Source organism: Choloepus didactylus, chromosome 12 (genome assembly GCF_015220235.1).
Source record: "Choloepus didactylus isolate mChoDid1 chromosome 12, mChoDid1.pri, whole genome shotgun sequence".
NCBI classification, from domain to species: Eukaryota; Metazoa; Chordata; class Mammalia; order Pilosa; family Megalonychidae; genus Choloepus; species Choloepus didactylus.
In genome coordinates this window covers 19,734,043-19,747,191 of record NC_051318.1, presented here as the reverse complement: position 1 = coordinate 19,747,191, position 13,149 = coordinate 19,734,043, and the positions used below count along the sequence as shown (strand labels likewise).

Sequence of the window (13,149 nt, the reverse complement as noted above, 5' to 3'; positions counted from 1 at the left end):
TGGTGATATTTATCCTCTCTATTGTTTTTTTTGTTCTCTGTGTCATTTATTTCTGCTTTAATCCTTGTTATTTCTTTTCTTCTACTTGGTTTAGGATTGGTTTGCTGTTCATTTTCTAGCTTCTTCAGTTGATCCATTAGTTCTTTGATTTTGGCTCTTTCTTCCTTTTTAATATATGCATTTAGTGCTATAAATTTCCCCCTTAGCACTGCTTTTGCTGCATCCCATAGGTTTTGTTATGTTGTGTTCTCATTTTCATTCGTCTCTATATATTTAGCAATTTCTCTTGCTATTTCTTCTTTAACCCACTGATTGTTTAGGAGTGTGTTGTTTAACCTCCAGGTATTTGTGAATTTTCTAAGTCTCTGATGGTTATTGACTTCTAATTGTATTCCATTGTGGTCAGAGAATGTGCTTTGAATAATTTCAATCTTTTTAAATTTATTGAGGCTTGTTTTATGTCCCAGCATATGATCTATTCTGGAGTAAGTTCCATGAGCACTGGAAAAGTATGTGTATCCTGGTGATTTGGGATGTAATGTCCTGTATATGTCTGTTAAATCTAATTCATTTATCAGATTGTTTAGGTTTTCAATTTCCTTATTGGTCTTCTGTCTGGTTGATCTATCTATAGGAGAGAGTGATGTGTTGAAGTCTCCCACAATTATTGTGGAAACATCAATTGCTTCCTTTAGTTTTGGCAGTGTTTCTCTCATGTATTTTGTGGCACCTTGATTGGGTGCATAGACATTTACGATTGTTATTTCTTCTTGCTGAATTGCCCCTTTTATTAGTACGTAGTGGCCTTCTTTGTCTCTCAAAACACCCCTGCATTTGAAGTCTATTTTATCTGAGATTAATATTGCTACACCTGCTTTCTTTTGGCTGTAGCTTGCATGAAATATTTTTTTCCATCCTTTCACTTTCAGTTTCTTTGTGTCCCTGTGTCTAAGATGAGTCTCTTGTATGCAACATATTGATGGTTCATTTTTTTTTTTTTTTTTTAATGTGAACAATACAGGCATTTATATAAAGAGTTATATTAGGTTGCTTAAAGAATATTGAACATCACCTAAAAATCATTGTACAAAAAGAGAAAAAGGAACATAAAACTTAAAGAGTTGTTCTCTCTTTACATCACATCTAACAAAAGCCTATAAAGCAGACATAAACAATGGAAGATGAACCCAATCTATTTAAAATTGATAACTATTTCCCTAACTTCTTAGCATTCGAGCCCCATAGTTCTCTAAGATGTATTGTGGTTCAAGTTAATCAATAAAGTTTTTATTTTTTTTTTTTAAATCATCATTTTATTGAGATATATTCACATACCACGCAGTCATACAAAACAAATTGTACTTTCGATTGTTTACAGTACCATTACATAGTTGTACATTCATCACCTAAATCAATCCCTGACACCTTCATTAGCACACACACAAAAATAACAAGAATAATAATTAGAGTGAAAAAGAGCAATTGAAGTAAAAAAGAACACTGGGTACCTTTGTCTGTTTGTTTCCTTCCCCTACTTTTCTACACATCCATCCATAAACTAGACAAAGTGGTGTTTGGTCCTTATGGCTTTCCCAATCCCATTGTCACCCCTCATAAGCTACATTTTTATACAACTATCTTCGAGATTCATGGGTTCTGGGTTGTAGTTTGATAGTTTCAGGTATCCACCACCAGCTACCCCAATTCTTTAGAACCTAAAAAGGGTTGTCTAAAGTGTGCATAAGAGTGCCCACCAGAGTGACCTCTCGGCTCCTTTTGGAATCTCTCTGCCACTGAAGCTTATTTCATTTCCTTTCACATCCCCCTTTTGGTCAAGAAGATGTTCTCCGTCCCACGGTGCCAGGTCTACATTCCTCCCCGGGAGTCATATTCCACGTTGCCAGGGAGATTCACTCACCGGGGTGTCTGATCCCACGTAGGGGGGAGGGCAGTGATTTCACCAGAGAGAGAGGGCCACATCTGAGCAACAAAGAGGCATTCAGGAGGAGACTCTTAGGCACAAATACAGGGAGGCCTAGCCTCTCCTTTGCAGCAACCGTCTTCCCAAGGGTAAAACTTATGGTAGAGGGCTCAACCCATCAAACCACCAGTCCCCTATGTCTGTGGTCATGTTATGCAACATATTGATGGTTCATTTTTTTTGATCCATTCTGCGAATCTATATCTTTTAATTGGGGAGTTTAATCCATTTACATTCAACGTTATAACTGTGAAGGCATTTCTTGAATCAGCCATCTTATCCTTTGGTTTATGTTTGTCATATTTTTCCCCTCTGTCTATTAATATCCTTTATTGTACCCATACCGAATCTCTTTAGTACTGAACCTTTCTCCAAGTCTCTCTGTCCTTTCTTTGTTTCTCTGTCTGTAGGGCTCCCTTGAGTATCTCCAGTAGGGCAGGTCTCTTGTTAGCAAATTCTCTCAGCATTTGTTTGTCTGTGAAAAATTTAAGCTCTCCCTCAAATTTGAAGGAGAGCTTTGCTGGATAAAGTATTCTTGGCTGGAAATTTTTCTCACTCAGAATTTTAAATATATCGTGCCACTGCCTTCTTGCCTCCATGGTGGCTGCTGAGTAGTCACTACTTAGTCTTATGCTGTTTCCTTTGTATGTGGTGAATTGCTTTTCTCTTGCTGCTTTCAGAACTTGCTCCTTCTCTTCTGTGTTTGACAGTGTGATCAGTATATGTCTCGGTGTGGGTTTATTTGGATTTATTCTATTTGGGGTTCGCTGAGCATTTATGATTTGTGTATTTATGTTGTTTAGAAGATTTGGGAAGTTTTCCCCAACAATTTCTTTGAATACTCTTCCTAGACCTTTACCCTTTTCTTCCCCTTCTGGGACACCAATGAGTCTTATATTTGGACGTTTCATATTATCTATCATATCCCTGAGGTCCATTTAGATTTTTTCAATTTTTTTCCCCATTCTTTCTTTTATGCTTTCATTTTCCATTCTGTCATCTTCGAGGTCACTGATTCGTTCTTCAACTTCCTCTAGTCTTGTACTATGAGTGTCCAGAATCTTTTTAATTTGGTCAACAGTTTCTTTAATTTCCATAAGATCATCCATTTTTTTATTTAGTCTTGCAATGTCTTCTTTATGCTCTTCTAGGGTCTTCTTGATTTCCTTTGTCTCCCGTACTATGGTCTCATTGTTCATCTTTAGTTCTTTGAGTAGCTGCTCTAGGTGCTGTGTCTCTTCTGGTATTTTGATTTGGGTGCTTGGGCTTGGGTTATCCATATCGTCTGGTTTTTTCATATGCTTTATAATTTTCTGTTGTTTTTGGCCTCGTGGCATTTGCTGAACTTGATAGGGTTCTTTTAGGATTTGTAGGCCAATTGAAGTCCTTATCTCTAATTTATCAGGTCTACAGCTTCGTGGAGTACACTTTCTCTAACTAACCAGCAGGTGGCGTCCACGAGCCACCTGTTCTCCACAAGCCAGTTCTCCCCCGCTCAACCTTTTTGGTGAGTGGGGGAGTGAGTCTTGTGGGGTCCAATTGGTGTACCAAGCTTGCGTGTGTAGTTGGTGTTGCCTGCCCTGTATATGGGGCGTGTTTCTGGGCAGTCAGGGAGGGGGGGATGGCTCTAACAATCAAATCTCCCTGGTGATCCTAGAGTTTTAAAGCTGCTGCAATAGTCTAATCTTTCAGTTCAGTCTTGCCACAGTTTGTCTCTGCCACTGACCCACAAGTCCTTGGTATTGGCGTATGGCTCCTGAGACTTTCAAGTGGGCCCCTCTTCCAGGCCGTGCACCCCGGGTCCTCTGTTGAGGGATGACTGTGCTATGTCACAGGTGAGTGCTGTCCCCCCAGGGCAGTTCTGGGCTGCTGGGCTGTGTAGGGAGGCTCCCAGTCTGCTGAAATGATGGCTGAATGGGGCTTTGTTAATTCACACTGCTCTTCCTTCCCAACTCTGGGACAATCAGCTGAGGTTGCAGGGAAGGCTAATGTCCACGCCCAGTTTTGTGGTGTGTGCCTGTTATTTGAAGCACTTCCATCACACTGGGTTGTCTGGGGCAGTTCTGGGCTATGGGGCTGGCGATGGGCAGGAGTGTTTCCTATCCACCAGGATGATGGCTGTGAGCGGACACCTCCCTTTTCTTGGGAAGTTGTGGTGTTTAGTGAGTTTTCTCAGCCACTGGATTATTGCGTTTTGTCTCAGAGCTCTCCTAGTTCTGCTCTTGACTTGACCTGCCCAAATAGCAAGTCTTTGAAGCTTTCTGTATTGGGCTTCTTAGAGTAATTGTTTTAGAAAAAGAAAAAAGGTTTAAAAAAAAAAAAAAAACGGGCCCTCCTCAGAGATCTAATGGGTTATTGAAATGCTAAGAGACAAAGCAACCAGGGCCATTAAGGAAAGGTCCACAGGGCAGAGAGATCAGCTTTTCTTCGGGATTTGCATATGCGCCTCAGGGCCTGTGCTGGGGCCTGAGCTCTGCCCTTCCCCTTTCTATGTTCACCAGAACTCCAAAAATACTCCGCTTTTATTTTGGAGTTTTTCGTGTTGTTTTTTTTCTATGCCTGTCTCCTCTCTGCTGGGCTGGCTGCTCTCAGATTCTCTGGTGTCTGGTCTCCGTCTATCTATGGTTGGAGTTTGGATCAGCAGAATGAGTTTCCGATAAGGGCTGCCACTGCAGTTCTCCCTTCTCCTTCCCGGAGCTGACAGCCCCTCCTCCCACGGGACTGAGCCTGGCAGGGAGGGGCGCGGGTCCCCTGGCCGCAAAAACTTACAGATTTCGCTGATCTCAGCAGTTCCACGTTTTCATGAGTGTTGTATGAAGTATGCCCAACGTCAGATTGCTCTGTGGTGTCCAGTCCACGCAGTTCCTGGCTTTCTACCTACTTTCCTGGAGGAGTAACTAAAACGTACAGCTCACCAGTCTGCCATGTTGCCCCGCCTCCCATATTTCTTTTCATAAGCTCTAACACCTTGGTACAAACCCCTCCCAATACTATCCTTCACATTATCCATGACGGCTTTTTTCCGCAGTAGAACTCCCTCCCTTTTGCCTTTCTGCTCTAGCTTGGCCTGCTCACTGTATGGCTGGTTCTCCCAGGCACTCTCCACTGTTCTTTGTTGGGTTTGTGTGTGTACGTGTTTAACCCTTTCTTTTGTTTTATTCCCTCAAATTGACAGAGCACAGTTTCCATTAACTTCCCGAGTAAGAGTCCATGGGAGAAAATGTCTGAAAATATCTTTATTCTACATGCTACACTTGATCATTTGGTGGGGTATAGAATTCTGGTTTGGAAATTATTTTCTTGCAGGATATTCAAGCGTTGTCCTCCAGCTTCCAGTGTTACTTTTGAGAAATTCAATGATAATTTGTATCTCCCATTCTTTGTATGTGGTCTGTTTAGTTTTGTTTTGTTTCTTAAAGTTCTGTGAGAATTTCAGATCTTCTCTGTATCCCTGGTTTTCTGAAATTTCACAGTAATATGAAATTTGTTCACTGTGAATGATTTGTGGCCTTTAGTTCTGGGAAATTTTATTATATTTAAAAAAATAAGTTTCTTGCTTCTTTTTTATCTTTCTGCAGTCACTTTCAGTCAGATGCCCCCTGGATTGGGCCTCTTATTTTCTTATATTTTCTCTCCTATTGTGTATTTTATTGTCTTTTTCTTCTACATTCTGGGTGATTTTTCTTAAATTCTAACCATTCTATTGAAATTTTAATTTTAGTTCTCATGTTTTTTATTTGTAAGAGCTCTTTATTGTTCTAAAAGTATTACTCTTTATGGTGTGTTTTTGTGTTTTCCTGGGTGCAATAACTTCTTTCTTTTGTCTCTCTGAAAATAATAATAATTTATTTCTTCTGTTCCCTGCATTATGTCTTTTTCTTTGAATTCCTTTTTTCTGTTTTATTGTTTGTTTGTTTGTTTGTTTGTTTCATCTCCATATTTCATGTTAGAGGCTTTACTGCTAAATGTCTGGATGATCTTCTATGTGTTCATATTTAAGACTGAGGTGTGAAAAAGCCAATTAGGGGAGAACCTAAGATGGCGGCTAGGAGAGATAGGACAAAAAACACCTCTGTGAAAAATACTAGACAGAAGCAAGAAAGTGACCCAGAACACCAGTTCCAGCGATGCACCAGCTGGACAAGGTCTGCTAAATCCACAAGGACCGTGCATTTGGTGAAACCAGGAGGCTGCGTTCTGAAACGAGTGAGTGAGCCTGCTGAATGTCTGGCAGCCACACTGCAGTGTGGGGAAACCGTGGGTTGGTGTTTGGAGGTGGACTAGTTCTTTTTTTAAAAAAAAACAAAAGCAGCTGCAGATGTGGCAGCGAGAACCACACAGCGAAGCTCATCAGGAAAGGGCTGTGTGAACGCCTCAATAGCTGGCATGGAAGATAGCCCTTCGCACACCCACTGCTAGTTGTCTCAGAGCAAGGAGGGCAGAGGTTAGCCAAAAGGGGAAAAAAACCATGTACCTTGCAGCCATCTTTGTGGTGGGCTGGGAACGCTCCTGCCTGGTGCCAGAGCCACAGCCCAGAGCCGCACCAAGGGACCCAGTGTGACAGGAAGTGTTTCTAGCAACACTGTGCACATGCCACAATATCGTCTGTGGACAGTGGCCTTTAGGGCACCCACAGCTAATTGTCCCAGAGCTGGGAAGGCGGAGCTGTGCGAAAAGGGGGAAATTAACATGCCCCATTCAGCCATGTTTACAGAAGGCTGGGATCACCCCTGCATGGCCTGGCATCCCAGGACTTCCCTTGAGGGATGGCGCACACTTGTGATGTAGCACAGCCTTCCCTCAGCAGAGGGCCTAGAAGGGCACGGCTGAGAAGGGGGACCCACTCGTAAATCTCAGGGCCCCTACTCCAATGCCAAGGACTTGGGGTCAGCAGCAGAGACAATCTGTGGCGAGACTGAAATGAAGGTTTAAACTCTTGCAACAGCGTTAAATCTCCAGGAACACATGGGAGGTTTGATTATTAAAGCTGTCCTGTCTCCCTAACTGCTCAGACACACGCCCCACACTCAGGGCAGACAGCACCACAACACACCCAAAATTGGTGCACCAATTGAACCCCACAAGAACCAGACGCCCACACACCACAAAGACAAAGCTAGGGAGAACTGACTTGAGGGGAATAGGTGACTCACAGACTCCATCTCCTGGTTAGAGAAAGTGTATGACACCAAGCTGTAGATCTGACAAATTAGAGACTGGTGTCTGAATAATCCTTCATATCCTAAAAGAACCCTATCAAATAAAGCAAATGCCAAGAGGCCAAAAACAACAGAAAATTTTAAAGCATATGAAAAAACCAGATGATATGGATAATCCAAACCCAAACACCCAAATCAGAAGATCAGAGGAGAAACAGTACTTGGAGCAGTTAATCAAAGAACTAAAGACAACAGGAGCATAGCACAGGATATAAAGGACATGAAGAAGAGCATGGCACAGGGTATAAAGGACATGAAGAAGACCCTAGAAGAGCTTAAAAGAAGAAATTGCAAGAGTAAATAAAAAAAATAGATGATCTTATGGAAATAAAAGAAACTGTTGGCCAAATTAAAAAGATTCTGGATACTCATAGTACAAGACTAGAGGAAGCTGAACAATGACTCAGTAACCTCGAGAACTACAGAATGGAAAATGAAAGAACAAAAGAAAGAATGGGGAAAAAAATCAAAAAAATCAAAATGCATCTCAGGGATACGATAGATAAAATAAAACGTCCAAATTTAAGACTCATCGGTGTCCCAGAAGGGGAAGAGAAGGGTAAAGGTCTAGAAAGAGTATTCAAAGAAATTGTTGGGGAAAACTTCCCAAACCTTCTACACAATATAAATACACAAAGTATAAATGCCCAGCGAACTCCAAATAGAATAAATTCGAATAAACCCACTCCAAGACATATTCTAATCAGACTGTCAAGTACTGAAGAGAAGGAGCAAGTTCTGAAAGCAGCAAGAGAAAAGCAATTCACCACATAGAAAGGAAACAACATAAGACTAAGTAGTCACTACTCAGCAGCCACCATGGAGGGGAGAAGGCAGTGGCATGACATATTTAAAATTCTGAGAGAGAACAATTTCCAACCAAGAATACTTTATCCAGCAAAAGTCTCCTTCAGATTTGAGAGACAGCTTAAATTTTTCACAGACCAAAAAATGCTGAGAGATTTTGCTAATAAAAGACCTGCCCTACTTCAGACACTAAAGGGAGCCCTACCAACAGAGAAACAAAGAAGAGAGAGAAGGAAATTTGGCAGACGTGTGGAGCATTGCATGTCGGGTCACCGGGGCGCACGTTCTTCTCTGGTGATCGCGGATCTTTCTCCGGAGTGGACCATGTGCTGGGACATAAAACAAGCCTCAATAAATTAAAAAAAAATTTGTATTTATTCGGGGCACGTTCTCTGACCACAATGGAATACAAATAGAAGCTGGTGGCCATCGGAGACTTGGAGGATTCACAGACACCTGGAGGGTAAAAATTAGAGGGAGATGAAGACATTCCCAGATAATCAAAAGCTGAGGGACTTCAACACCAGTAGATCAGTCCTATAAGACATGCTAAAGGGAATTGAGCAGGCTGAAAGGAAAGGACACTAAACAATTGACTGAAACCACATGAAGAAATAAAGATTTCCAGTAAAGATCATATGGTAAATATAAATACCAATGCTACTGTATTTTTTATTTGTAACTCCACTATTTACTTCCTACATGATCTAAAATACATAAACTGTAATGATAAATCAGTGGTTTTGGACTCAATGTAAAATATGTAATTTTTGACAAGAACTACATAAAGGTGGGGGAATGGAGGAGTAAAGGAACATAGTTTATGTGTCCTATTGAAGTTAAGTTTGGTATCAAAGAAAAACAAGATTGTTACAGACTTAAGAGGTTAAATTTAAGCCCCACGATAAACACAAAGAAAGTATCAGAGAATATGATCATAGAGATGAAAAGTGTAGTATAGGTTACGAGAAGTGGGGGAAGGGGCAATGGGGAGTTAATAAGAAAGGAGTATAATGTTTCTGTTTGGGGTGAAGGGAAATTTCTAGTAATGGATGGTGGGAAGGTGATGGCATTGCAACATTGTGAATGTGATTAGTCCCACTAAATGGAATGCTTGGGAGGGGTTGGAATGGGAAGATTTATGCTGTATGTATGTTTCCACAATTGAAAAAAAGGCAGTCTAAATAGATAATGACAATTAAATGTCATAGATGATCCTGGATGAGATCTAAGAATAGAGGAGAAAAGGCTCAAAAGGACACAATTGGGACGTAAGAAAAAAATGAAATATAGAATGTAAGCTTTATATCAATGTTAAATTTCTTGAATTTCTTAACTACACTTAATGGAATTACATAAATCACTATTCTTGTTCATAGGAAATGTATATGTGAATTATATTATTTGTTCAAAGATGTATGCAACTTGCTCTCATATGTTCAGAAGACAGAGCAATAGATAATGGATGATAGGGAGGGAGGGATAGAAAGAAACAGTAAAGTAACAAAATATTAAAGTTGGTAGATCGGGGTATTGGTGGAGGGGGGTTGGGGTATGCTGGAGTTCTGTGTATGGGGTTTGTATTATTTTTGCAACTGTTACTGTAAGTCTGAATTTATTTCAAAATGAAAATTAAAAAAAAAAAGTGCCGATTAGAATCTCTGAAGTGGGATGACCAAAGGCCTACCCTAGGAGGTCACTAGGTTTCTTTGTGAGTATTGTATTGGTGTTTGATACCTTCTGTGGTTTTTCAGAACACTTCTACAGGTGTTATGAAACACAGCTGGGGAGGATGACTAAGGACCCCATGTTTTAGATGCCGCCTGTCACCAAGTTCCCTGTTTGCAGCCCTGTACTCTATTCTGCCCCGCATTCCTGAGTCTGCATCCTATTTTGTTGAAATTCTCTAAGTAACTAATCTCCCATTTGTTTTAGTGAGAGGACAGGGAATAAATAGTTCTAGCTGCTTGGCTGCTAAGGTGGGGAGGGGACCTAGGGGTTCTTACAGCCTATACATAGTTGATTAGCCAGTACCTCTGTCTTTTGCAGTATGGGTGCCTCCACTCTGTGAGGCTTCCCAGGTTGCTGCAGGGCCTGCTTGTGGCTATCCCCTCTACAGGTGCTCAGATAGTAGCTTCCTCCACTCTGGCCAAGTAAGTTACTATGCCTGTATCATCAACTTTCCATCTTCCTAAATTTTGTTGACATGTCTCATCTGCCATTGTTTTTTTCCCTGTTCTCAACATTTTTATGTATTCATACCTTTTTTTATTGCTTTCCTTTCACTATAGGGAGGTTTTGGATTTTTCTAGGAAGTGGAAATAAACACACGTGTTTAATCCATCCCCAAAAAGAAGCCCCAATATCAGTTAGCTTTTGCTGTATAACAAACAAGCTCAAAACTTTGTGGCTTAAAACAACATGCATTTGTTGTTTCTCATAGTTCCGTGGATTGGCTGGTCTGGGCCAGGTTGGCTGGGACTGGATGATCTAGGATAGCCTCACCTGCTCTTGGGCTGGTGTCAGCTGGGATGATGGCCAAATGCCTCACATCATCCTGCAGGTTAGCTCAGGTTCATTCATAAAGTGGTGGAAGAATTCCCAGTAGCAACAAGAAAGGACAAGCCTCATTACACAAACACACTTTTCAAGCCTCTGTTTCTATCATATTAGCTAATGGCCAAAGTAAGTCACATTGCCAACTCCATATTCAGGGGTAGAGAAATAGACACCACCTCTTGATGCGAAGAGCTGCAAAGTCTCATTGCAAAGGGGCAAGCATACTGGGATAAGAGAAATTTGTGGCCGTTCTGCAACCTGCCACATTCTCTTTATTATTTTCTAGCTTATCATCTACATTTTCAGTTACTCCAAATTATGAAAATAAAATTTAAAAAATATTTATTATGGTGATATGTATACACAACACAAAATTTTAACCACTTTCATGTGTACAATTCAGTGATATTAATTACAATCACAGTATTGCACTACTGTGTACTCATTAAGCAATGACTCCCCATTCCCCTAGGCCCATGGTAACCTAATCTATTTTCTGTCCCTATGAATTTGCTTGTTCTAGATATTTCATGTAAGTGGAATCATAGTAGTTGTCCTTTTGTTTCTGGCTTATTCACTTAGCACAATGTTTTCAAGGTTCATCCTGCTATAGCATGTATCAGAACTTCATTCTTTTTACAGCTGAATAGTATTCCAATTGTATATATCACATTTTGTATATCCATTCATCTGTTGATAGATACTTGGGTTGTTTCCACCTTTCAGCTTTTATGAATAGTGCTTCTATGAACATTGGAGTACAAGCATCTGTTTGTGTCCCTGTTTTCTGTTCTTTTGAGTATATACCTGCAAATGGAATTGCTGAATAAAAACATAATTTACAAATAGGATATACATAGTTCTAAGATTTATATTTAATTTTCTATTTTACTGTTGTAGGTTATGATTATATGGTGTGCTTTCTGCTATATTCAGATAAGTTTAAGTATACAGAGCTATATGTTTGGATCCAGCATTGGAGACTGTCTCAAACTGAGTCTTTCTTCCTAAATTTGGTTGTGTAACTCAACCTTAGAATTTCAGGAGGGTAACTGATGTGGTAGCACTTTTAAAGTTACATTTCATAATTTTGTAATTTATTTATGACTACACTGTTGATTGTTAAGGTAATTATGCAAAAAAAATAGGGTTTTCAACTTTGATAGGTAAGTGCAAATTGATAAAATAATATTATACCATTTATTTTATTGTCACTGATGTTGGTTTGTTTGTTTATTTTGTAGAGCACAGACTGCAAAGCTGTAATTAGCACTGTGGAAGGTAGTTCCATAGACAGCAGTGGATTTTCTCTGCACATCAGTTTGTTGGATGCGTATCTCCCAAGAATGTGGGTTGAAAAACATCCAGAAAAAGAAAGCGAGGTATGATGCTTTTTAAACTTAGAAGTAGGAGAGAGTGCTGAAAAACTGTTTCAGAATAAATAGGTTATTTAAATTTGGAACAATTGAGACTCCTGAAAAACTAGCATTACAGAATGAACTCTCATCACCCCAAGATTCAACAACTAAAAATACTTATGCTATCAAGTTAAACAAACTTCTGAGGTTTTTTTTTGTTTTTTTAATTCAATTTTATTGAGATATATTCACATACCATACATACCATGCAGTCATACAAATCATACAATGAGTTGTTCACAATACCATTATATAGTTGTGTGTTCATTACCAAAATTAATTTTTGAACATTTTCATTACCACACAAACAAAAATAAGAAGAATAAAAATTAAAAGCGAAAAAGAACAATTAAAGTAAAAAAGAACACTGGGTGCCTTTTTTTTTCCCCCATTTTTCTTTTTTTTTTTTTTTTTTTTTTTTTTTCAATTTGTATCTGTTGTGCTTTATTTCTTAAAAAAAAAGGGCTGAAGCAAATACAGCAAAATATTAAGATATTAATATTTTAAAAGACTGAGTATAGGTTTTAGGAAGTTTTTACATTATATGCTTTTCTGCATTTTTTTTTTTTTTTTAAATCATCATTTTATTGAGATATATTCACATACCACGCAGTCATACAAAACAAATTGTACTTTCGATTGTTTACAGTACCATTACATAGTTGTACATTCATCACCTAAATCAATCCCTGACACCTTCATTAGCACACACACAAAAATAACAAGAATAATAATTAGAGTGAAAAAGAGCAATTGAAGTAAAAAAGAACACTGGGTACCTTTGTCTGTCTGTTTCCCTCCCCTACTTTTCTACACATCCATCCATAAACTAGACAAAGTGGTGTTTGGTCCTTATGGCTTTCCCAATCCCATTGTCACCCCTCATAAGCTACATTTTTATACAACTGTCTTCGAGATTCATGGGTTCTGGGTTGTAGTTTGATAGTTTCAGGTATCCACCACCAGCTACCCCAATTCTTTAGAACCTAAAAAGGGTTGTCTAAAGTGTGCATAAGAGTGCCCACCAGAGTGACCTCTCGGCTCCTTTTGGAATCTCTCTGCCACTGAAGCTTATTTCATTTCCTTTCACATCCCCCTTTTGGTCAAGAAGATGTTCTCCGTCCCACGGTGCCAGGTCTACATTCCTCCCTGGGAGTCATATTCC

General features: G+C 39.6%; 1 protein-coding gene across 1 annotated transcript in view; it reads left to right on the top strand.

Annotated features, from left to right (window-relative positions):
• The window catches only part of PARP4 (poly(ADP-ribose) polymerase family member 4), a 130,169-nt gene that overhangs the window by 45,303 nt on the left and 71,717 nt on the right, over positions 1-13,149 (top strand). The window contains exon 16 of the mRNA XM_037799895.1: positions 11,811-11,948. Coding sequence (XP_037655823.1) covers positions 11,811-11,948 — 138 coding nt within the window. The remainder of the gene's footprint in view (positions 1-11,810; positions 11,949-13,149) is intronic.